This window comes from Dysidea avara, chromosome 2, assembly GCF_963678975.1.
Source record: "Dysidea avara chromosome 2, odDysAvar1.4, whole genome shotgun sequence".
Lineage (NCBI taxonomy): Eukaryota > Metazoa > Porifera > Demospongiae > Dictyoceratida > Dysideidae > Dysidea > Dysidea avara.
In genome coordinates this window covers 32,813,702-32,839,133 of record NC_089273.1, presented here as the reverse complement: position 1 = coordinate 32,839,133, position 25,432 = coordinate 32,813,702, and the positions used below count along the sequence as shown (strand labels likewise).

At 37.1% G+C, this 25,432-nt stretch overlaps 1 protein-coding gene across 1 annotated transcript; it reads right to left on the bottom strand.

Annotated features, from left to right (window-relative positions):
- Nucleotides 1-614: 614 nt before the first annotated feature.
- Nucleotides 615-25,416, bottom strand: LOC136247093 (uncharacterized). The gene is made up of 3 exons (XM_066038711.1): nt 25,343-25,416; nt 20,595-20,662; nt 615-10,109 (listed from the first exon to the last, which is right to left on the bottom strand). The coding sequence occupies exons 2-3, from the start codon at nt 20,647-20,649 to the stop codon at nt 1,099-1,101; spliced, it is 9,066 nt and encodes a 3,021-aa protein (XP_065894783.1). The 5' UTR covers nt 20,650-20,662; nt 25,343-25,416; the 3' UTR covers nt 615-1,098.
- Nucleotides 25,417-25,432: the final 16 nt, after the last annotated feature.

Genomic DNA, 25,432 nt, shown 5'->3' with positions numbered 1-25,432 from the left:
TGTTTGATACAGAGTAGAATGTATTTTAGACTGATGCAAGTAGATTATGCGACTGGATTTACGAAAGGTACATTTTCCGCACATTTTACATGATAGCAAAAAAATGATGTAGACTTGTTCCTTATTCTGATAAACTTGCTCTTAGTAACAAAATGCAGCCAAATACTGTAACTAAACTCATAGAAAATTACAGGCATTATGCCATGATCAAGAATTATTTCACTCTAACACAGAACCTTCTCCTTTCCTTTATAATACATTGTAACCATACCTGGTAACTTGCAGGCTTCAATATCATCTTTATTAACTAGTTGTCATAGAGAAAAGCCTTAGTACTGTGAAACTATAACTTGGAGATTTACTCTAAGCTCCACAGTTAAAAAAAAACAACAGGTCAAATCCAGTTTGTAAAAAAGGTACCGTTTTACAAATCCGGTCACATAATACATGTGTAAGATCTTTTCAATACCACTTTATTATCTAAATTTTGCTGCTTTTCCTTATTTTATTCTTCATCACTTAGCCTGCTCTTCAAACTCCATACCCATCTCCACAGCAGGAGAGGCTAATGTTTAATCAATTATACATCAAGACCAAGTTTTCAGTGAACATATTTTACCAATAATTGAGAACTGTGCTGCTACAACAATAATTATAAAGCAGAAATGCCTGTGCCTATTTTGTAATTACAGAAAAAGTGGTAGTTCAAAACAAACAAATGATCCCTACTACTGGGATGGGGAGATAAGCATAAGATGGCTTCAAAAAAAGAAAAAAAATGAAGCTAATGTATACTTAATTGCAGTTAACATCCATAAAAACAAGAGCATAATGTGAATCTAAAAGGATGGTTGTGTACAGTACAATAACTGTTAACATGGCTAATAAAAAGTGTGATTTTCTAACAAAAAATAAACTACATAACATACATAGCTAACTACAAAACGTAGTGATATATACTATGCTACAGTAAATAGCAGTGTATGTATTTATCATGAGTCACTATCTACTGTATGTACATAATATACTGTACATACTACAAAATCTATGAGCTGCTGTCACTAAAAAGCTACATTGCTATGCTGTGTGTATGCGTGTTCAGACTTTTATGTTTTCATGTTTCAAGTTTTGGTTAGTTGATGTAACAGCAGCCATAGCATCAGATGCATTATCTGGCTTTTCGTTGCTACTCAAATTCAAATATTTTAACTCAGATATTTCTGTTAACACACTCAAAATTCGGGTGATGTTGGCTTTCTTCAGCCTGCAGTTTGACAAGTCCAAGTGTTCAACAGAGCAATTTTTAGTGATCACTTTTCCAATCTCAGAGACTGCCTCATAGCTGAAATCATTAAAGCTCAAATCAATACACTTGAGGTTTGACATGTTGTCCAGAGCATCACTAAGCTTCTGAAGAGTTACATCATTCAATGTACAGTTGTGCAAGATCAGATGTTGTAAACTGTTGTTATTAGCATTAAGAACATCTGCCAATGAGCTTGCAGCTTCAACTGTAATGTCACTGCAGCATATGCTCAAGAATCTTAAGGATTCGAATGAACGAAGAGCATTACATAGCCCACGTACATATGCTTCGGTTAATCCTGACACAGCCAATTCTAGGTGCTCTAAGGAGGAGTTGTTGTTCAGATAACCAATCAGTAATTTCAAGGCTTGCTTTGAAACAAAATTGAAATTTACAGCAAGATATTTTATACCACTTGTTAAAGACTTGCATGCCACATCATTAAAAATTGTTTCAATTTGTATCCCGAGGTTCTTGAGCTTGACAGTTGCCACTTGGTTAGTTCGTGAACTTGCATTCTTCAAAGAAACCTTCTTTTTAATGGCAACATCAACACATTTGTAACTGAAGACATTGTCCGGTAAATACACATGACTCAAATCATCATTGTTGTCAATAACTGCAGCAATTCCATCAGCCAGTCCATCATTTATAATGTTAGATGTTAAGTTGATATACTTCAATGATGTACATGTCTTTAACACTGAAACTATCTCTTTCATCCCACTAGGCTTAAATTCACAGTTGGAAAAGTTCAAATGCTGCAGCTGTTTATTATTGTTGATGATAGCCACTATTTGTTCCACTGCTTCATCTGTAATGGAGTTGTTGCTTAAATCAAGATATTTCAAATTCTTGTTGCTAAGTGGCTCATTACTACTCAACTCTGAATGGGATATGTTACAATTGCTCAAATCCAAATGTACCAGTTCGGTGAATCTGGATATTGCACTTGACAACTGCATAATTCTGCAATCATTCTGGCAAACATTCAAATACAATAAATTCTTTAAGCTGTCAAATGCTTGGGCAAGTTTGACTATGGCAGTGTCCTTTAGTCCACATGTAGCCATTTCAAGATGCAATAGAGTTTTATTATTAGCAATAGCAGTAATCATGGAATGCTCTATGACGTCAGTAATACGAGTGTTATTGAAATTTAGATATTCTAATGAACATGCATTCTGAACAGCTTTTAAAGTGTTGCATAATCCAACTTCTATAATAAGAGAGTTGGGGACAAAAGTGGAAGGTGGGCAATCCACAAAGTTGCTGACCTTGTTCCCAGAATCGTTGAAACATCCCAAGATATTTTGCATGTTATTAAGCCTTCCAACTGCATTGTCATCATAATGAACTTCAAACACCTTCAACTTCTGCAGGGCAAAGTTGGTAATTTGTGCAACTGAAGTAAAACATTTGGCATTTTGTTTAGACTTTAATGACAACACATTTGCTACAGCTTCAAATATGTCATCTAAGTCCTGCTTTGTAAAATTGTAAATTGGTAAATGCAGAAAGCTCAATGATTCATTACTACTTATCACAGGTCCAATTGGAACAAGAGTCCCATTCCTGGTATCATTCATACTTAAGTCTATGAACTGTAGAGAGGATATACTCTTCAATGCTTTGATCAGCTGGTTGATCTCACTTGATTGAAACTTGCAGCTTGACAAATTTACATGTTTAATTGTGTTGTTTCTTGATATAAATGCTGCTACCAACTCAGCCCCTTCATTGCCAATGGGATTGTGACTTATATCGAGGTATGATAGAGATAAAACAAAGTTCAAAGTCTCTGGAAGTTCCATAGATGGAATAATCATGCCACAGTCACATAACTCTAAATGCTTGAACGAGAGACAGCTAATTACCATTAATAGTAATGATTTAGTGGCTGTATCAGTGAGGTTATTTCCACTAAGGTTTAAATGTGAAAAACTTTTGTAGTGACTACGTTTAACAGTTTCTGTAAGTGCTAGAATATCAGTGTCTTCCAAGTCACAGTGAGCCAGTTCAAGCTGATTTAGTTTAGTATTCTTGGCTATAACATTTAGTAAGTTAGACATTTCCAGACTAACGGTGTTACAATTTAATTTGATACATGACAGATCTTTGTGGTTATCTAGTGCATTGCCAAGTTTCTCAGTACCGCTTTCTGTTAGGCCACATCCTACTAATTCAAGGCTCCTTAACTTGACATTGTTAGCTATGACCAATGCTAAGTTATCCTCTACTTGTTCATTGACCACAATATTGTTGATATTAAAATGCTGCAGGGTAGTAGTAGCCATAAGAGCTTTGAGGACTTTGGCCTTACTACATTCAGACATTCTACAATCAGCTAAGCTCAGATGCTCCATGTCCTTGTTAGTTGCAATAACTGTTGCTACGTCATCAACACTATTATCACTAAACACAATACTGCAGAGGTAAAGATGTTGTAGAAGCTTAACGAATTTCAGTGACTTAAATATTTCACAAATTCCCAAATCAGAAAGCAGACAATCAGTTATTCTGAAATCAGTTATATCCGGATTCTTTGCAATCATCACAGAGAAGTGACTCAACTGCTGATCAGAGACATGACACTGCTTTAAGCTGACCACCTGTAGTGCTCTAAACTTTGGCAATACATCATAAAGTTGTTCAAGTCCACTTTGAGAAAGAACAAGCTTAAACAACCTAAAAACTTCCAAGTTGTTATTGCTGGCTACCACACTTGTTACATGTTTATACAATGAATCAGAAATTTGATTGCAACCAATATCGATGCATTTCAGGGAAACGATATCCTTCATTGCTTCAAAGAGAATTGTGAGGTCGTAATCTTGAAACTTGCAATGTGGTAAACACAACTGTTCGATTCCATTATTGTTGGTGATCAAAGCAGCGATCTCTGAAGCCACATTACCGAGTTGATCAGATAGGACATTCGATCCCAAGTCAACGTGCAGTAATACAGTGGATTCCTTCAAAACTTTAACTATCTTTAGCACTCCTTCAGAGGCCAGTGAACAATTCGACACATTAAGATGTTGTAGCTGAATATTCCTAGCAATTAAGTTGGCTAAATCTCCAGCATACCTATCTGATATGGGATTATTACTGAAATCAAGATACCTTAGAGTTGTCATTGAATGAAGTGTCCTAAAATGAGATACTTTCAGTGCAGTTATACCACAATTACACAACTCTAGAAATTTCAACTTTTTACAACTGGCAACCACAGAGAACAAGCTGTCTAATGCCTGGCCAGTAATTGTACTGCCACTAAGATTCAGATCTGTCAATTCTTTTAATCTGCCAGAATCCATGGCTTCAACAAGCTTGATGATTCCTGTGTTGTTTAATTTGCAACCAGCTAATTCAATTTTCTTCAACCTTGAATTGTTAACAACCACTTTAGCTAACATTTCAACAGCAAGGTCAGAAAGCACATTCCCAGTCAAGTTCAAGTTTACAATGCCATTCAACTTATTTAGAGCCCTGACAACACGTAAAAGGCAAGTTTCACTTAATTTACAGTCAGCCATTTGTAGTCCTTCCAATCGTGCATTGTTAGTCACAACCTTTGATATGCTTGCCGCTGCTGTTGCAGAAAAAGTGTTGGAACTTAAATTTAGCTGTAATAATTCCTTGTGTGCATTTAGAGCTTCAGGAAGTTTAACAAGGAAAGAATCCTTTAATTTACAATCAGCCAATGCAAGATAATTTAAATTAGCATTGTCAGCAACCAAAGATGTTAAATCATCTTCCACTTCTTGAGTGACAGAAATCCCACTAAGATTAAGGTGTGTTAGTGTGGAATGCTTCCTCATTGTTTTTATAATTCTTGGTTTTCTTGTATCAGGAATCACTGAATTAGCTAAATCAAGATGACAAATTGAACTGCTGCCCCCAATAAGGGACTCTAATGTACAAGCTTCTGTATCGTTAACAATATGGTCATTAATGCACAGCTTTGTTAGCACAAGTTTAGAAGTACTAATGGGTACCTGCTCAAGCTTAACCTTTTGAATTGCATATTTGTAAATGAATATGCTCTCTAGAGCACCATTACAACTAGTCACATTTTCAAGATCAACAGCCAACTCATCGCTGATACTGAATGAACGTAAATCAACAAGCTGTAATGAATTTATCATTGCCATAGCATTGAGAATTGTTCTGGTACCATGACTACTGAACTGGTTGTTTGCGAGATTTACATGGAACAAACATTTATTGGCTGTAATAGCAGATGCTACAAAATTAGCTTGATCATCATTGATGTCATTATGGCTGAGGTCAAGGTACTGAAGTGTAACACTGCTGCCAATAGCAGTTAGTACAGCTGAACTGTTTGCTCCTTGCAAGCAGTGAGACAATGCCAAATGTTCTATACGATTAGCATATATAACTTCTCCCAGAGTTATCACAGCATTCTCAGTAATTTGATTATGGCTTAAATCAAGGTAGTTCAATGTATTCAATTTTTTCAACTCTTTCAGTATGTTTAGAAATCCCACTGGTTGTAGCTCACAGTGTGACAAAACCAATTGCTCTAAAGTGTCGTTAACTGTTATGGAACCTGCCAAATATCGAGCCTCTTCATCAGTGATTTTGCAGCCACTGTAGTTGACACACTTCAGATTATACATATTTGTTGTTGCAATAAGAATTTTTGAAAAGCCTTTTGTCTGTAACTGACAGTGTGATAAATTTAATTGTTTTAGCTGTGACTTACCAAACAAGAGATCTGTGGAAGCTAATTCTTTAGCTACTAGGTCTGTAACTGAATTTAAACTGATATTTAAATGCTGCATTAACTTTGTACTTTTAAGGCCTTCGACAAGTCTAAGTAATCCCTCCTCTCTTAAAGCACAGTCAGAAAGACAGAGATGATCAAGTCTATGATTATCAAATATAAATGCCGCCATTTCAACCTCTAACACAGCATTAAACTGACTTGATTTGAGATCAATGTATTCAAGCATAGTACACTTCAAAATTGCTTTCATGATTACGGCAAATCCTCTCTCCTGTAGACCACAATTAGATAAGTCCAAGTGTGCCAAGTTTGTGCTCTTAGAAATAACACTCGCCACATGCTTAGCTGCATCAACAGATACAGTATTAAAACTAATATCAAAATACTTTAAGGCAGAGTTTGTATTCCTCATTAGTTGAGTCAATGCATTCTCTTGCAAACCACACTTAGCCAAGTATAACCCATGTAAACCAACAGCATTAGCTAGTAGTACTACCATACTGCGAGCTATTGAATCAGTGATGTGAATACCACTGACATTCAGAATCTTAAGATTCTCACCATTCAATGCTTTTACTAACATGACCATTGTACCTTTCTGTAACCTACAGTATGAAAAATTTACACTCTCTAGGCATTGGTTGGCAAGAACAACAGGAGATACATCAAGGTTTGTATGTGACATGTTGTTGTGACTTAAATCAAGAACTTTCAAAGTTTTAATTTGTGCCAACGCTACTACAAGCACTTGAATTCCTTCATACTTCAATGAACACCTTTTCAAGTGAAGATTTTCAATATATTTTGTGCTTGTGACTGCATGTGCCAACTTACCTGCAACTTTATTGGTGATAAAGTTACCACTTAAATCAAATGTTAGCAAGTTTCTCATGCTGATTGCACCACAAACTGAGCTAAGACCACCTTCGTACAAATTACACTGTGCTAGTTCAAGATTTTGTAAAAGCATGTTAGCAGTAATGCCATTGGCTAAAATATCTGCAGCTTGGTTACCAATAGTATTGCCACTCAAGTTGATGTGGACTAAGGTGTTGATACTGTGTACTGCTTGACACATCAACAAACTATTGTGATTTTGCAACTTGCAATTTAACAAACTCAAATGTTGAAGTGATGTACTATTTTTGAACACATCTGCTATATCTTCTGCTGCTGCTTGATCCATAGAGCAACGCACACTGAGCATAAACTGTGAAAGAGATTTCTGTCTCAAAATAGAAGCAATTTGTTGAAAAACAAATTTTGGAATGACCAAACTAGTACTGAGTATGAAGTATTCCCAGTTTGAAAGAGAACTGAAATATGAAACAATTTCATCGATGTCCTTGGCCTCACAATTTCTAAACACAAAAGTCCCCGGGTTAATCCCCTGCATTATATCTTCCTTTATTATACCAAGTGTTTTGTCTGTTATATTGTAGATACGCAATGGTAGGGGATTATCACCTAGTTTTATTGCAAACTCAGCAAGCTTTTGTATAACAATTTCAATCCCTTTTGGGGCTGCAACACTTCGTTCATCATAGTAAAATGATAAAATATTGGATTTCATGACACTTTCAACAACATCTTGGGAGGACACATCACAGTTATGCAAACAAACTTTAGTACTTCTTTCTGCCAACATGAGTACCATTTGAGCTGTTTGCTTAAATGAGCTGCCTAAAGCACATGACAACAAATGGATACTAGAATAATTTCTCACTGACAGTGCTGCTATGACTGTTTCATAATTTTGCATGCACATGATAAGAAAAGATTTATCTGTAATAAAAATTTCCATATGATTTGGTACGAGTTCAATTTTAGATATTTGGTCGATAACATTGTTAACTGTATCACTGTCTATTTTCCTTCTTTCACCATCACCAGAATACATCTTTACTCTCTTAATATTCCAAGCCAAAAACAAATCAGCAAGTAGAGCAGCTGAAGACTGTGATAAATTGTTGTAAGATAAATCTAGTTCATCAATACTCACAACTGTTCTGCTGCTACTACTAAATGCATACAGGCGTTCAATTTCTCTGTCTCCTATATAGCAGTTCGACAAGCTCAATAGTTTCCAGTGTTTTGTAGTAGACCTACCTAAAAATAAACCAAGGGTATGAACATTTACTGGATTCAGTGTCTGGCCACTGAGGTCAATCTTTTGGTCCTGTAACAACTGACCAACATATTGACACATGTCATCATTTTCAGCCTCAGAAAAACACTGAAACAAATGGAGACATATAACTTTATTGGCAATAAGTTTCTTTGATATACCAGGATTCTTAGACAGCCACAATGAAAATGTAGTAGAAAACTGGAATCTATGACCAGATAAAAAGTGTTTGAATGGATATGACTGTCCCTTGGTCAATCCAACATACATTATCCAAGTGTTGAAGTATCTGCTATTCAAAAAATGTTCTTTCAGCAAACTTATTTGCTTATTTTTTGGCAACAAAGTTATATAATATGCTGCCAAAGTTTCCTGAAGAGACAAGTGCAAAAAGTTGAATGAAATATTTTTCACATTTTTAGTTATATTATAAAATTCTACTGCTTTTAGTAAACCTAGCCCATTCCAGTTACCAGAATGCAGTGTTAGATGTTTACAGATATTCTCAATATCCGTTTTATCAAAAACAATTTTATCTTCGCATAATGCTTGGAAAGCCAACTGACACAATTCCAAGAAAATTGGCTTATATTCTGGTGGTATAGAATTGAAATCTGAAAAGCCAAAGTGTTCTTTTTTCTGTATTCTAATTATAAATCGAGATATGGTGATACAAATAAACTGTTTATTGATTTCTGTTTGGGTTGTGGGTAGCTCAGCATTCTCTCCACATTCCTTAAACAGACACAGTAAAATGGTCATGTTGAGTGGAATATAACAATATGCATTAATAGCAGGATTTCTATCCAGGTAGTTTAGTAGCTTGTTAGCACCTTCAGTGTTGTCTTCCAGTGCTTGAGTAATGTAAGCTTTTCTGTTATCTTCTGTAAATCCCAGTATCTCTACTCTACGATCAACCCTATTATGCAGCTCTACAGACACGGTAAGACGAGATGTGATGACCACCATGCTTTTACGTAAGTCATTGCACTCTTGATGGATTAAACTAATAAAGAACGATGTAGTGTTTTTCCGCATCTCTTCAGGTAACTCGTCATAGCCATCTAGTACTATAGCCATCTCTTCACCTCTCGTAAATTTTATGTATTCCTCAAGTATGGCATTGCATTTTTCTGTATAACAACAGTACTCACTGACAAATTCTGTCAGGGATCGTATGCGCTGAGCTTTAGGATCACGCAAAAATACCAAAATAACTAACTTTTTGTGGTTTAACAAATTATTTTTGGACCACTGGAACACTATTTCTTTGCTCAAGGTGGTTTTACCAATTCCAGGAGCTCCTTCTATTAGTATTGTCCTAGGAAAAACATTTGAAGTTTCCATTGGAGCAAATATTTCCGAAATATCCTTTGTGGTTTTAGTGAGATTGACATTACCTAGGGGCTCTGTTAAACTAATTTTACCTTTGTGTTGAATATCTGCAATAACTTCAATTTCTTCCCTTTTATTGTGACCCTTTTTATAATGGATGAGTGCAACACTAGTAAAATGTTTCAGCTCAATATTCGGCCAATCATCGGGTGAGACTTTATACCTGTTCTCTCTAGAATTTTCTTGCAAGCATTCTGCTACATTACAAACTGCTTCTAACATCTCACTCCTTCTGTGTTCCAACATCCCGCCGTCAGCAGTCCAATAGTCACTCATAACAGCCTTTACCTCTGGAGAATCAAGAGCCTTTAACAGAGTACTCCATAAGGACTCGTGATCTTGGTCCCTCCATTCTTTTAATACTTCACCGCAACAGTAGTTGCTGTCTTTTGGATAATCTTTTTGCAGTGTATTCAGCTTCCCACTTGGTATGTCCAACTTCTCCCCTAGTTCTCTCCATGCTACAGCATATACTGGTCTTACAAGATTGTCCAAATGCTTGAAAGTTGCTTTTTGTTGTTGCACTATTGAAAAAATAACAAAAAAGATATACTCTACAATTAATTACAATATACAGGGTAAAACTGCATGTTTGTGACCGGATTTGCAAAAAGGGGTCTTCCACTCACACTCAATTCTATGAACTTGGTACACTATACTCAGTGTTCAAGTAACATGCAAACCTCCATTCATTAAACAATGTTGGTGCTTACTACTGACCACTTTGTAAGTCAGTAGCTTTTTCCAATCTAAAGTATGAATTGTCAAAGTAGATAAATTGGATGTGTGTAAGGCCCCTTTTTGCAAATCCTATTCTATGTTAACAATGCTACTGCATTCCAAAGGTTTTTCTGGTTTCTAAATCACAACAATTCTAGAAATTTACCAACATTACTGGAGGATTTTGTAATTGTCTAACTCAAAATAAGAATAACAGGGGTATAGGGTGGGGAGTTCCCTGAGGTGCCAGAAACCTCTCTGAAACACCAACTGAACTATACAAGTCAAATCAGTAAAGTTTGGAAGAATAAAGGTATTGATTTGCCATATCCAAAGTGAACATTTAAGCCAAATCCCAATACTGCAGAATGACACAAACATAAATTATGGCTATGACTGTTAGTGCCTGTATTTAATTTTTAGTTTACAGTTGCTGTATAAATTGATTTCCTTGCTCTTCCTTCTGTCTAGCGTTGAATTCCGAAACTACTCACTGGAATGCTGATCCATTCCTTGCATACTGTAGATAATGCCAAGAAAACAAAAAAGAAATTTGAAAGCTGCATGAACTAGGCAAGTTTTGCTGAGACGGTTACATATAATATGAAGAGGTTCACTCAAGATCAACAGCCAGTACAGTGAACCTTGATTATCCGAGCCCCTTTGCAACGATAAAAGTGTTCAGATAAGTAAATAGTCCGGATACCTGAAGTCCATACATTTATATATAAAGCTCTGTTGAAATACTCTAATAAATACATACTTGTACTTAAAATACTCCAATAGAACAGTCATTTACAAACGTGAGTATGAGGGTTGGATAACTGAGGGTCAACTGTACTTTAATAAAGCACTCACCTACAAAAGTACATGTACATAATAATAGCTATGTTATAATAAAACATGCACAAGTTCTGTAACGTAGACTCAACTCCACTCGAAATAGGCTCTCTGTAGACTTGTTTATATAAAAACCTATTTTGGAAGGGTACTGCTAAAATTTACTATATGTAGCAATCAAAGATTTTCTTTTGCAAAATTCTTTGGTGCAATCAACTTCATTCCATCCTGATGGTTTGACTTTAATGTAATGCTGTCTGTTGGAGGAGACTTTATCATGTGATAAATAACTTGACATACGAAATGGAGGAAAACAGCCACCTGGGAAGAGAGCATTTCTGATACTGCTGATAGTGAAGTAAAGCAGGCCTTAATTTAAGTTTTTAGCTGCTTAGGACAAATGTCCCCTCATGTTAGCAATTGTAAGGACATTAGACCAAATTGTACAGACATGGGTAAACATAAAAGAAGTGGTTTCATGGAACATGTCTATATTAGAGGTGTACCGATAATCGGATCGGCTACAATATCGGCCACTGATATGGCATTTTTTACCAATATTGGTATCGGTACAGAACAGTAGGAGGACCGACATCACTACCGATATCTATACAGCAGCAATAGTTTGTACATAAACGGATTATATATTTGTTTTCTACGTTATCCATGTGGCTGTTTAGTACCAGTGGCTTATTGTTATCTCTACAACAAGCACTACACTACGAGAAGCCATATAAACACACGTGATTCTGGCAATTGTTTGCTGGAAACCTTATCAGTCTTTAAAAATGAAGAAGTTATATAGTACCTTTGTAATAAGAGTCACAGGATAACCAAGGAAACCAGCTGTACCAACCTTCCAAGCTTGCAACCTTCGCACAAGCCAATATAAAAATGCGTAGTAATACAGAAATATCCGTAAATTAAGGCTTCATGGGAGTATATATAAAAATGTTTGTGGGTGGCTAATTTTCTGGATTGCACAATAGAAACACAAGCCACTACCACCACAGGCATAGAGTAAGCAATGAATATATCCACATGTTGTTGTAGAGTAGGTAATATACACTTTTGCATAGATTATCTATGACTTTTGTTTGTAATGCAAATATCGGATCGACTATCGGTTATCGACTTCTTTTTGTGGCATCAATATCGGATATTGGTACATGCCAAAAACCCATATCGGTACATCTCTACTGGCTAGGGCATGCTCCTCCAAGAAATTATTGAGGATCATTAATCACCAGCTTGAATATGAAAGCAAACAATCAACTGTAAAGGAGAAAAATACAGGCACAGCTATCACATCTGTCATCATTAACTGTATCTGAGATCACATTTAAATGGAAAATCGTGGTAGTACTTTTATGCTACTAGGTACAAGGAAGTGGAGTGCAGCGCATGCAAGTATCTGCATAATTATGTTATTGTACATCACATTGTTTTAATATTGTATTTAAATATCAAGACACATGGTATGTCGTGCGGCCCAAGAAGCCGGCGCGTAACACCCGTGAGTATATTGACAGGAAGAAAGAAAACGCAATTTTCGCACCTCCGTAGCTCTGTGCTTCCTTGATGAAACAAGACGATTTTTGCTGTGGAAATGCCCTCCAACTGCAGCACTCCACATTCCAAATTTGAGCGAAATCGCTTCACGCGTTCCCGAGATATGCGACTTCAAAAATTGGCTCAGTTTCTTCTTTTTTTTTCTTCTTATTTTTCTTTTTCTTGTCGCCCACTTACAAAAACTGCTATAAAACTCGAACGCCATATCCAATTGCCTTGAAATTTGGCACACAGAAGGGGGATGTAAAGGCGCATCTAGGTACCAACTTTGGCTGGAATGCGATAAACAGGCAAAGAGTTATGAGCGATTATTCACGAAAAATAACACCAATATGTTGTCACGCCTACAGGGTAAACCGCGTATGGGAAGAAGCTGACAATCGGTGGGTGAATAGGTTAACTATTGAACCTCAAACTTTTTCTGGTTTGAAAGAAATCGAGCTAAAAAACAGGAAGATACAACGAAAAAACCAACAGTATGTAACAATTACGCAATCGAGATTAGCTAATAAAAAAAAACGACTGCTTGCCACGCCTACCAGATAAACCGCTTGGGGTAATGCTTTGAAAATCGTTGTACAGATGGAGTAATCATCTTAGAAAGGCTCATCAATGGTGTAGAAGAATCAGACTTAAAGCCACGGAGTTATAACACGAAATCCAACTTGGTGCAGCAAGTGCGAGATCGAGATACTCTAATAGAGCAGTCATCCTAATAGAGCAGTCACCCTGAAGAGAATTCAAGAGATCAGCTAGAAATAAGAAAACTGTATAGAGATCAGCTACACACAAGTCACCCTGTAGAGAGATCAGCTAGAAGAAGTTACCTTTTAGGGAGTTCATGCAACTATGGAAAGAGATAGTTCAACTAGAAAAAATCACCTTGTAGAGTTCAGCTACAAAGAAACCACCATGTAGAGAGTTCAGCTACAAACAAATCGCCCTGTGGAGAGATCAATAGAAGAAGTTACCTTGCAGAGAGTTCAGCTACAAAGAAACCATCATGTAGAGAGTTCAGCTACAAACAAATCTCCCTGTAGAGAGATTAGCTAGAAGAAGTTACCTTGTAGAGATTTCAGCTACAAAGAAACCATCATGTAGAGAGTTCAGCTACAAACAAATCTCCTTGTAGAGAGATCAGCTAGAAGAAGTTACCTTGTAGAGAGTTCAGCTTCAAACAAATCACCCTGTAGAAAGATCAGCTAGAAGAGGTCACCTTGTAGAGAGTTCAGTTACAAAGAAACCACCATGTAGAGAGTTCAGCTACAAACTAGTGACCTTGTAGAGACATCAGCTAGAAGAAGTTACCTTGTAGAGAGTTCAGCTACAAAGAAACCATTCTTTAAAGAGGTCAGCTGCAAACAAATCACCTGTACAGAATTCAGCTACAAATAAATCACCCTGTAGAAAGATGAGCTAGAAAAAGTTACCTTGTAGAGAGTTCAGTTACAAAGAAACCACCATGTAGAGAATTCAGCTACAAACTAGTGACCTTGTAGAGACATCAGCTAGAAGAAGTTACCTTGTAGAGAGTTCAGCTACAAAGAAACCATTATTTAAAAAGCTCAGCTGCAAACAAATCACCTATACAGAATTCAGCTACAAACAAATCACCATGTAGAGAGATCAGCTAGAAGAAGTTAATTTGTAGAGAGTTCAGCTACAAAGAAACCATCATTTAGAGAGTTCAGCTACAAACAAATCACCCTGTGTTAGATCAGCTAGAAGAAGTCACCTTGTAGAAAGTTCAGTTACAAAGAAACCACCGTGTAGAGAGTTCAGCTACAAACTAGTCACCTTGTAGAGACATCAGCTAGAAAAGTTACCTTGTAGAGAGTTCAGCTACAAACAAACCATTCTGTTTAGAGCTCAGCTGCAAACAAATCACCTGTACAGAATTCAGCTACAAACAAATCACCCTGTAGAGAGGTCAGCTAGAAGAAATTACCTTGTACATAGTTCAGCTACAAAGAAACCACCAAGTAGAGAGTTCAGCTGCAAAGAAATCACCCGTAGAAAATTCAGCCACAAACAAATTTCCATGTAGAAAGATCAGTTAGAAGAAGTTACCTTTTAGAGAGTTCAGCTACGAAACCATTCTGTAAAGAGCTCAGCTGCAAACAAATCACCTGTACAGAATTCAGCTACAAACAAATCACCCTGTAGAGAGATCAGCTAGAAGAAGTTACCTTGTAGATCATTCAGCTACAAACAAATCACCCTGTAGAGAGATCAGCTAGAAGAAGTTACCTTGTAGAGTTCAGCTAAAAAGAAACCACCATGTAGAGAGTTCAGCTGCAAAGAAATCACTCTGTAGAAAATGCAGCCACGAACAAATTGCCTTGTAGAAAGATCAGTTAGAAGAAGTTACCTTGTAGAGAGTTCAGCTACAAAGAAACCATTCTGTAAAGAGCTCAGCTGCAAACAAATCACCTGTACAGAATTCAGCTACAAACAAATCACCCTGTAGAGAGATCAGCTAGAAGAAATTACTTTGTAGAGAGTTCAGCTACAAAGAAACCACCATGTAGAGAGTTCAGCTGCAAAGAAATCACCCTGTAGAAAATGCAGCCACAAACAAATTTCCCTGTAGAAAGATCAGTTAGAAGAAGTTACCTTTTAGAAAGAAACCATCATGAAGAGAGTTCAGCTGCAAACAAATCTCCCTGTAGAGAGTTCAGTTAGAAGAAGTTACCTTGTAGAGAGTTCAGTTACAAAGAAACCATTCTGTAAAGAGCTCAGCTGCAAACAAATCACCTGTACAGAATTCAGCTGTAAACAAATCACCCTGTAGAGAGATCAGCTAGAAGAAGTTACCTTGTAGATAGTTCAGCTACAAACAAATCTCCCTGTAGAGAGATCAGCTAGAAGAAATTACCTTGTAGAGAGTTCAGCTGCAAAGAAATCACCACTGCCCAAATTTCAAGGCAATAGCTCTTTCCAATCTGAAGTTATCAATTGTCAAAGTTGGCAAATTGGATGTGTGTGGAAGGCCCCTTTTCGCAAATCCGGTCACATATGTATTATATATATAATTTGTATATTTACTGATAAATATTTAAAGTACATGTATTTCATCTTTTCTTCTTCCTGTAGTAAAGAAAAAAAACATAGGTTAAAAAAGTCCCAAAGCTGGCCATAGGCCGGCTTTGGGGTATACAAATACAAAAAGAAATGAAATCTAATCCAAAACAGCCAAGCTGTAAAAAAAGTGTGCGGCCCTCAGAAAGGCTGTGGTGAAAAAAGATGTGAAATCCAAGGTGGCAGCCAAGAAATGGCTGTGATGGTAGGTTAATGGTAAAAATTTTTATAACGACAATTCAGGTGAATTTTTGTGCCGCTTCACAAAATTTACCTGAATTGTCATCATTAAAATTTTTACCATTAACCTACCATCACAGCCATTTCTTGGCCGCCACCTTGGATTTCACATCTTTTTTCACCATAGCCTTTCTGAGGGCCGCACACTTTTTTTACAGCTTGGCTGTTTTGGATTAGATTATGTTGTCATGATCTTTGAATAAAATAATATATAAAATTGGTACAAAGTGAAACAACTAACATGTCCACACACACAATGACATTATACTAGTGACTCTAACCACTGGTCCCAGTCTTCCAAATTCAACAGAGGTTCTTCATCCTTATAAGACTCAGAGTCAACTATAGTAATACTGGATGACTGTCTGTAACTACAAGTGGGTGCCGTTGTATGAGTAGGTCTTTGAGTTCTGTCTTGCCACCACAACTGCACTGCACTCTCTGCATCCCACTGGCTAAGAGGGGGACTTTCTAGACAAATATGCAACAATTCATCAAGCCTTTTTTCACTGAGAGAACATCTCTTGTCGGTTTTCAATATTTTCATCTGTGAAAAACACCTTTCTAAATGTCCGTTAAATACTGGTATAGTAAATAACATTTCAATTAGGGAGAGGATATTATTCCACCGAACACAATCACCATTATCGAACAGCTTTCACCATACTTTCCTGTAGTTCTCTGTCAAATTAATGTACATCCTTCCATAGTCAACCATGTAATTCCACTCCTGTTGTAAGAGACTACAGTCAACATTTGCATATTCCAATGGTACTGAAAACCTTCTAGTGAAATAAGCCAAAGCATCATATCCAAATGAGGCATCATCAGTCTTTTCCCATCCATGGGTAGCAAGAAGTTTTATGGTGTGAGTAAACAATTTGCCATTCTGGCATTTAAATCTATTTTTTAAACATTTTAAAATAGAGTCAACAAATTGAACAAAATTGTATTTTAAAAACCTTATGCCCTTTATGCGGTTGGTAAGTTCCATACCCTGATATATCAAGACACACGGTAGTGTGTTGTGTGGCCCAAGAAGCCGGCGTGCAACACCCGTGAGTATATTGACAGGAAGAACAAAAATGCAATATTCGCACCTCCGTAGTTCTGTACTGCCTTGATGAAATAAAACAATTTTTTGCTGTGGACACGCCCATCAACTTCAGTACTCCACATACCAAATTTAAGCAAAATTGCTTCAAGAACTTACGAGATATGAGACATCAATAATTGGCTTAGTTTCTTCGTTTTTTTCTTATTTTTCTTCCTCTTTTTCCACACTTGCTAAAACTGTTATTAAACGTGAACGCCATATGCGATTGCTTTAAAAATTGGCACACAGAAGGGAGGTATAAAGGCGTACCTCAGTACTAACTTCGGCTGGAATACGATAAACAGGCAAAGAGTTATTAGTGATTATTCATGAAAAATAACACCAATATATAGTCACACCTACAGGGTAAACTGCTTCTGGAAAGAAGCTGAAAATTGTTGGGTGAATAGGTTAACTATTAAACCTCAAACCTTTTGTGGTTGGAAAGAAATCGAGCTTGAAACCAGGAAGATACAACAAAAAAACCAACAGTGTGTAACAATTATGCAATCGAGATTAGCTAATAAAAAACGACTACTTGTCATGCCTACCAGAAAAATTGCTTGGGGTAATGCTTTGAAAATCGCTGTACAGATGGAGTAATCATCTTAGAAAAGCTCTTCAATGGTGTAGAAGAATCGGGCTTAAAGCCACGGAGTTGTAACATGAAATCCAACTTGGTGTAGCAAGTGTGAGATCGAGATAAGAGCAGTCATCCTAATAGAGCAGACACCCTAAGGAGAATTCAAGAGATCAGCTAGAAACAATAAACCGATCAGCTACAAACAAATCACCTTGTAGAGAGTTCAGCTACAAACAATTCACCCTGTAGAGAGATCAGTTAGAAGAAGTTACCTTACAGGGAGTTCAACTACAGAAAGAGATAGTTCAGCTAGAAATCACCTTGTAGAGAGTGATTTCTACAAAGAAACCATCATGTAGAGAGTTCAGCTGCAAATAAATCACCTGTAGAGAGTTCAGCTACAAACGTAGAGAGACCAGCTAAAAGAAGTTGCATTGTAGAGAGCTTGGCTACAAAGAGAGAGTTCAGCTAGAAACAATTCACCCTGTAGAGAGTTCAGCTGCAAACAAATCACCCTGTAGAGAGATCAGCTACGTAGAAGAAGTTACCTTGTAGATAGTTCAGCTACAAACAATCCACCCTGTAGAGAGATCAGCTAGAAGAAGTCACCTTGTAGAGTGCTCAGTTGCAAAGAAACCACCATGTAGAGAGTTCTGTAATAAATATATGTATTATATACATAATTTGTACATTTATTGATAAAATAAGAAATATTTAAAGTATTTAACATCTGCTTCATCTTTTCTTCTTCCTGTGGTAAAAAAAAGATAGGTTAAAAAAGCCCCAAAGCCGGTCATAGGCTGGCTTTGGGGTATACAAATACAAAAATAAGTGAAATCTAATCCAAAACAGCCAAGTTGTAAAAAAAAAAAGAGTACGGCCCTCAAAAAGGCTATATATGGTGAAAAAAGATGTGAAACCCAAGGTGGCAGCCAAGAAATGGCTGTGATGGTAGATCAATGGTAAAAATTTTAATAACGACAATTCAGGTGAATTTTGTACCAAGACCAAGTGACACCAAAATTCACCTGAATTGTCATCATTAATTTTTTTACCATTAACCTACCATCACAGCCATTTCTTGGCTGCCACCTTGGATTTCACATCTTTCTTCACCATAGTCTTTTTGAGGGCCACACTCTTTTTTACAGCTTGGCTGTTTTGAATTAGATTGTTTTACCATCACCTTCACGCAGTCGAAGTAACACTTTTTCAACTGATGGGAGCTTTTCAGATGTATATGTTGACAGTTTCTCAACATTTTTGGATGTGTGTAAGAAACCTTCAATAGCTCTAACAATACACAACTCACTGTTTTGTAACACTTTACACAAAATTTCAGGTGATTTTAAAATATCATGGAACATGACACACCCTATTAAAATTTTACTTTTCTTCCACCCCAGAATATATCCCTTCAATTTTTGCCTGTCTAAAGCCTTTGTTGTCTTGTCCTGGCTTAATACTGTCAAGTGGTGTAAGTATGCTCTATATCTTTCAATAAAACGGTTGAGTGCTGAAACTTTGTGAGCTATAAATCTAGTCCCACAAGCTCACAGTGGACGATTTCCACCCTCAGTCGCAAACTCTGATTCCTGAAAACAAGCTTTCATCTCTGTAATTACATCATCAAGTTCTCTACACTTTTTAGGCAATTTTATATACAAATAATAAATTTGCATTATCATTTCATCAATTTCATGAAACAACGTAGCTTTCAAGGTATCTTTTAATGCTAGCTCTAGTCTATTACCAGGTGGTAATAATCCAATTTCGAACTTTCCTCTTAATCCTTCATCACCAATATTAACATTTGCACCATCACATCCAAATCCTATCAATTTCTCTGGTTGCTCAAGACCCTGGTATGCCAGAGCTCTGCTTACACACTCAGCTAATAGTAAACGCAACTTGAAAATTTTAAAATCATTTTCTCCTCGAGAGACTTGTCCATTATATTTAGAGCTCTGACAATCGGGGCAGATTCCATAACACTAGACCTAGCCGTCTTTCCGCAGTACAAAGACATAGCCTTAGTATGCATGTCGGTCTTGGAGTGATCTTTGAAGTTTGAACATCGAAAGTTAGTGGCTCCTATAACAAAAGCGGCACTATAGTTTCTGATTCCTCTTAGCCTATTGTGAAATTCTTGGCGCACTGAGCAACACAAACTTGTCATGTGGTTGACATCATTTTCACACCTGTTAAATTTCAGCCATGTCATCATCTACATAGACTTATCATTTTTCCTTATCCATTTCTGTACAGTAGATACTGAAACCACTCGTTTCTCTGAAAGCATAGAACTACTTGTAGCATCTCTAGGTCTTTTCTGTGTGGACAATTTTTGTCCTTACATATACGGAATTATGCGGACATTTAAAGTTTTGTCTGGAAATTGCCCGTTGACTGCATGTTATTTTAAGCCCTGTAAAGAGTGTCCAGGTAGCCTTAAATTCCTTCAAAGCCTGTTAGAACATTACTTTTGCAATTTTAAACGCCTAAGTATGCAATTAATACGAATGGCATTTATATAGTGTACAATAAATTTGTTCCAATTAATGCTCACTCTTATAAATCAGTTTATCAATCATTGCAAAAATGTGCAACAGTCTTTTATTAAATATACCCTTTATCATACAATGAAAGAGGTACAAACCCACACAAACGTACATACTTTATGCATTTTCCAAAAAAAAAAGGACACAAGACAAATAAAACAAAATAAGTACAGTTATATGAATATACAAATTTCCTGATGACTTTATGCAACTATGTTTTCCTTTGGTAGGTAAAGAATAGCCAGGTTACTACAAGTCCCAGTCCCTGGGTCCACTGTTTTTACCTGCCCGTTCTTGTACCTTTCAAGTTACTTACATTCTTTGGATGCTCTGATCTTATCAAGTGTTAATGGCTCAACCTCAGACGCCATAGGTACGATCCAGCTGTGGGGAAAAGAAAACATTTAATAGCCCGGTGAGCCACAAGAAGACTAATGCTTTTAAATACAAGGAATCATACCCTTAGCTATAAACTTTACTAAAAGCAGAAAACTAGGTGGCAACTTAATCACTGCAGGTCAAATTGTAGTCTAGACAAAGGCCAATTGTGACCCAGTCTGGGAAAACCGGTCTTATTGCCTAGATAAAAGTATCAAGAAAAGCCGGTTTTGTGTATTTAGTGTGTTGTAGCTCACCAATGGTTGATAACCAAATTGTCACACATTTTATACTAATTCCTTACCTTCCATCTGGAGTATCCACTGTGCAAGTAGCCAACGACTAAGTTTCCTGCCATTGTAGATAGATTTTAAACCATGGTTGACTGTATTATGGGAGCTCCAAAAGGGGAGGGAGGTGGGGACCCAGAAAGAGGGCAAGAGGCCATTTTAAAAATTGAAAAGGAAGGCGTAGGGATGAATTAGGCCTAGTTATGGGCCATTCAGGTCTCAAAACTGGCTAAAATAAAAGGAAATCCACAACAGAAGAATACCACGGAGCTGCGCACAGCCATGTACAGCCACACACAGCCATCCCCAGGCTGACCAGCGCTCCATTAAGGCCCCACACTACATGTATGGATTACCACTGGGCTTGGGAAAAGCAGCCAGCAAAAGCAGACCACTCAAGTATAGCTGATTTTGATTGTGAAATTAGACAGTTTATTCATGTAGCTGTGTATTCTTGGTAAAAAATCGAATCTGCTGACATGGGCGATAAGACCAGTTTTCCCAGATCCAGTCACAATTTACCAAAGAGCTGCTATCTGGAATTCCAATGTACTCATGGCTCCATGTGCCAGCACATGTATATGTATGTCCATTAAAAATAAATAAACACACTAGACATTAGTAACACACATCACACAGTATATTACTGAAGATACAGAGGTTGTAGCTTACACACGTACATGTCTACACACATACATGTAGTCTACAGTACATAATTATGTTGTATGTAGGTTTTGACATCACTTTTTATTTTCAGTATAAATATTCTGTTTTGTCTTTTATTACACGAGCAGCTATCATTCACAGCAGAGCAGCACCACAGATATAGCAACAATTGCAATGGGACAGACTAACGTAGCGCAATATCTTGCCAATCTGACTAGAAACAAAGTATTTGTGCATCAATTATATCTGTTTCATACCCACAATATTAAACATGCACTCTTTTATATGCTCCACATATACCAATAGCTACGCTGTATATGCCATATATACAGTGTAGCTATTTTCTCTAAATTTGCTGCATGGCAAATGTGGCAGTTAGATAGACACATGTACACACTCACAATGTATTCATGCAAATTAAGATAAATGGTGAGGCTTTGTTGGGTTGTGGTACCCCAACTTTTTGCTGCACAACTGGTCCTTGTAATATAATTAAATTTTAGTATTTTTGATTAGAACAATGACAATGTGTTAATTGTATTATAGAGACCCACTACAACCTTACTATTTTTAAACCAGGCGTGTGCCCACAGGGTGTACGCCTGGTTTACTGAAATTGTTTTCGTAAAAGTGTGTGTGTGTGTGTGTTGTGTGTGTGTGTGTGTGTGTGTGTGTGTGTGTGTGTGTGTGTGTGTGTGTGTGTGTGTGTGTGTGTGTGTGTGTGTGTGTACCTATCTATCTACCTATGTTTGTCTGTACGCACCCACACAAGCAAAATCATTAAAATTAATAATGGTAAAAGCAGCTTTCACGTAAGAAGTAAAAGTGAAATGAAGGCAGTACTAAACTTCCACACAGGTAAACTTTGCTCTGAGGTGGTTTCTTTTCGGTGGTCTAAAATATGGGTGTGGCGATCTCCATAGACTTCGTGAATTACCCTCACTTTGGGTTTTACAGGCGTTTAACAATTGAGAAACAACAGTGCTAGCCTCATAGACTACCAGGAATAGCCTATCCCTTTGAGTCAACAATTCTCTATTCAAAGTAACAATAATAGGGTTATATCACATTCAATATTGTGTATCTACAGCTGTTTTGGCCAAGCACAGAAACATGTCAAAACTGAAGAAAGATTTCCTGAAACAGTAATGTCTGCAATTGTGTGCAATAAACATGGGTTAGCGTCCAGAATCGCTATTCACAGTGTTACCAAGTCTGTCTTTTAGTATTAAATAACAAAATATCACAAGTGACCAGGGAGCAACACATACATGCGCTTCAACATAGTAAAGCTTATTACTTCATTTCATATGTGACCATCTCAGGGAAAACTCATCTAGTTCACACAGCTTGCAAATTTCTTTATATTTTATCTGCATTGTCCAAGTAATGGTTCGCCAAAGCTGGACATTACTGCCAAAGTTTCAGTCAATTACGGTGAGTAATTTTGGAATAGTCCATTTCAACGCAAGCTAAAGTATTCACGGTATGCGGTATGGTAATGAATACTAATTTATTAGATGTTGCACAACATCCGGTGTCCTTTGGGAGGCCTTAAAGTGTATTAAAACCTATGGGACTAAGACCTTTACACTTCATGGGAGCCCAAACCATACCGTTTATTCTTATTATAAGAACGTACTTTTATAGCAGCCACTATACTACAACGATGACGTGAAATTGGAGAGGTACACTGTGTTGTGAACGAGAAATCAGCAATTTCGTGTCAAATGGTAGTGATATCTTAAGTTTTAAAGGCTGCATCTTTCCTAAAGCGGGGTATTTTTACTCTTATAAGTATAGAAGACCGTTAGGCAACAAAACATGGCCATTAAACCTACTGTAACGGGTGAAATAATCGCCTAAGATTGATAGAATCACAGCAATGAAAGATCGCCTATTTCTGAGATAAAATTTTGCATAGCGTTGCTCCCATCCTTATAGAACGTAGTAACAAAGTTTATCTCACTAAGAAGACTTTCTAGATGCTGAAAACAAAGTCACTAGAGTCTTCTGCCAAGCTAAAGTCACTTCTTTCCGCTTTACAACACAGCGAATGTTCACAAACTATATACCATTGTGATGCTAACAACCTGAAGATTACAATTTCATTCTCATAATAAGAATAAACAGTACGGTTTAGGCTCTTGTAAAGGTTCCTTACTTCACTCCCATAGGCTTCAATACACTTTAAAGGACACTGGATGTTGCACAATCGTAATTATTAACCACCACCTTGTGTGAAAATGGGCTATTACAGCACTAGAAAGTAGGGGGAGCAAGGAAACTGATTTGTAAAGTAACAATAATAAAAATAAACTACAGGTTCTTACAATCGCAGCCATAACTTCCACTTGGATTAGTCTACAGAGTTGAGATTTGGCTTACAATGTTCACCATGGATTAGCAGATCAACCAAGATATAGTTTTAGCCCTGCAATTACTTGCACATAGGCGTATGAAGGTGATTTTACTGAAAAAAACAATGGCGACAATTTTGTTTATGTCTACCGCATCATAAACAAAAAGTACATGACATGCAAACCATTGGGGCTACAGAAACAAAACAGATATTTGAACTCCCCATGAGTAGGCAAATAAGATGGTGTATAGGTTTAATCAATTTAAGACTTCCTTCCCTGAGTAATGACTCGATTACAACTTGCATAAAATTTTTTTTGTAACACGCATAATTTCACCAATTTTTTTATTCTCAAAACGCATGCTTGTGCGAACTAGACGGGTTTTTACTGAGACGGTCACATATATGGGTCAGACCTGGATATTTCATAAAGCATAAAGTCGGTTAGATCCAGTTGACCTGACTTTGTGTCAACTCTGACACACACTACACACACATGGGGCTACACAGGGTGTTACTACTCATTGGACTGGAACACTGGACTAGAGTACCGGACTGGCACAAGTTTGGTTTTTACAACAGTATCTACAAGTGTGGAAAATTTGAGTTTTTACCTCTTGTGGTTGGGCCAATCAATACCAAATTCCCCTTCAGTCCTTTTAGTCAATTGACCCTTTTGGAACAGGTACTGATAAGGCCCCTATTTGGTGATTATTAGTTTCTCATCCACTGCCCGCATCCTTCTTAAGCTACCGCATGGTAAGCCATTATTTACTCTGCGCATGCTCAGAAGAACACGTGATACCAAACTGTTATAATTTTTGTTGATGAACGCTACAATGCGCTATATATCACCAGGAGAACTGTTGTTTTCCTTAGCAAATTGCTGCAGTGCCAGTTGCAATCGTGCTCTATCGACTTCGTCAAAGCAGGCTTTCAGCTGACTGTCGAAAAGCAGTTGGCGATCACGAAAAGTAGAATCAGCTGGTGAAGGAAATGTTTGTAGTAAGAAAGAAAGACAATTTGGACAAGGTCTGTACATCAGTGTGTTAATATTATAAAATAATGGCATAATGGTAATACCCTCCCGCCCGCATCATAATAATTAGATGAGAAACTAATAATCACCGAATAGGGGCCTAAAATCACAATCATAAAAACACACATGTGATAAAAACACTGGATACAGTTTTTGTGCAGTCTCCACCACTGGCTACCTATGACCTACTGTAAATAGCTAGGTGCTGCTCGAATTGATGGAGTACAGTAACGTACCCCTACAACTCTGTAATCTGTATTCATTGTACGCTACTTAAGAGATAATTTACTATGTATGTAGAATATATGCCACGTTTTACACAAACATACCGGCCAGTCACTAAAGGGAGCGAGAAAGGGAGTAGCCTCTTAGTTGAAAGCGCATACTAAACTGATACTCCAAATAAGCGCCAAATATTA

Excerpts from the sequence above, each read along its gene's own strand:
- LOC136247093 (XM_066038711.1), bottom strand. The coding sequence starts at position 20,649 with ATGGCGTCTGAGGTTGAGCCATTAACACTTGATAAGATCAGAGCATCC. Across the intron at positions 10,110-20,594 it reads GATCAGAGCATCCAAAGAAT|TGCAACAACAAAAAGCAACT; the intron begins GTAAGTAACTTG and ends TTTTTTCAATAG.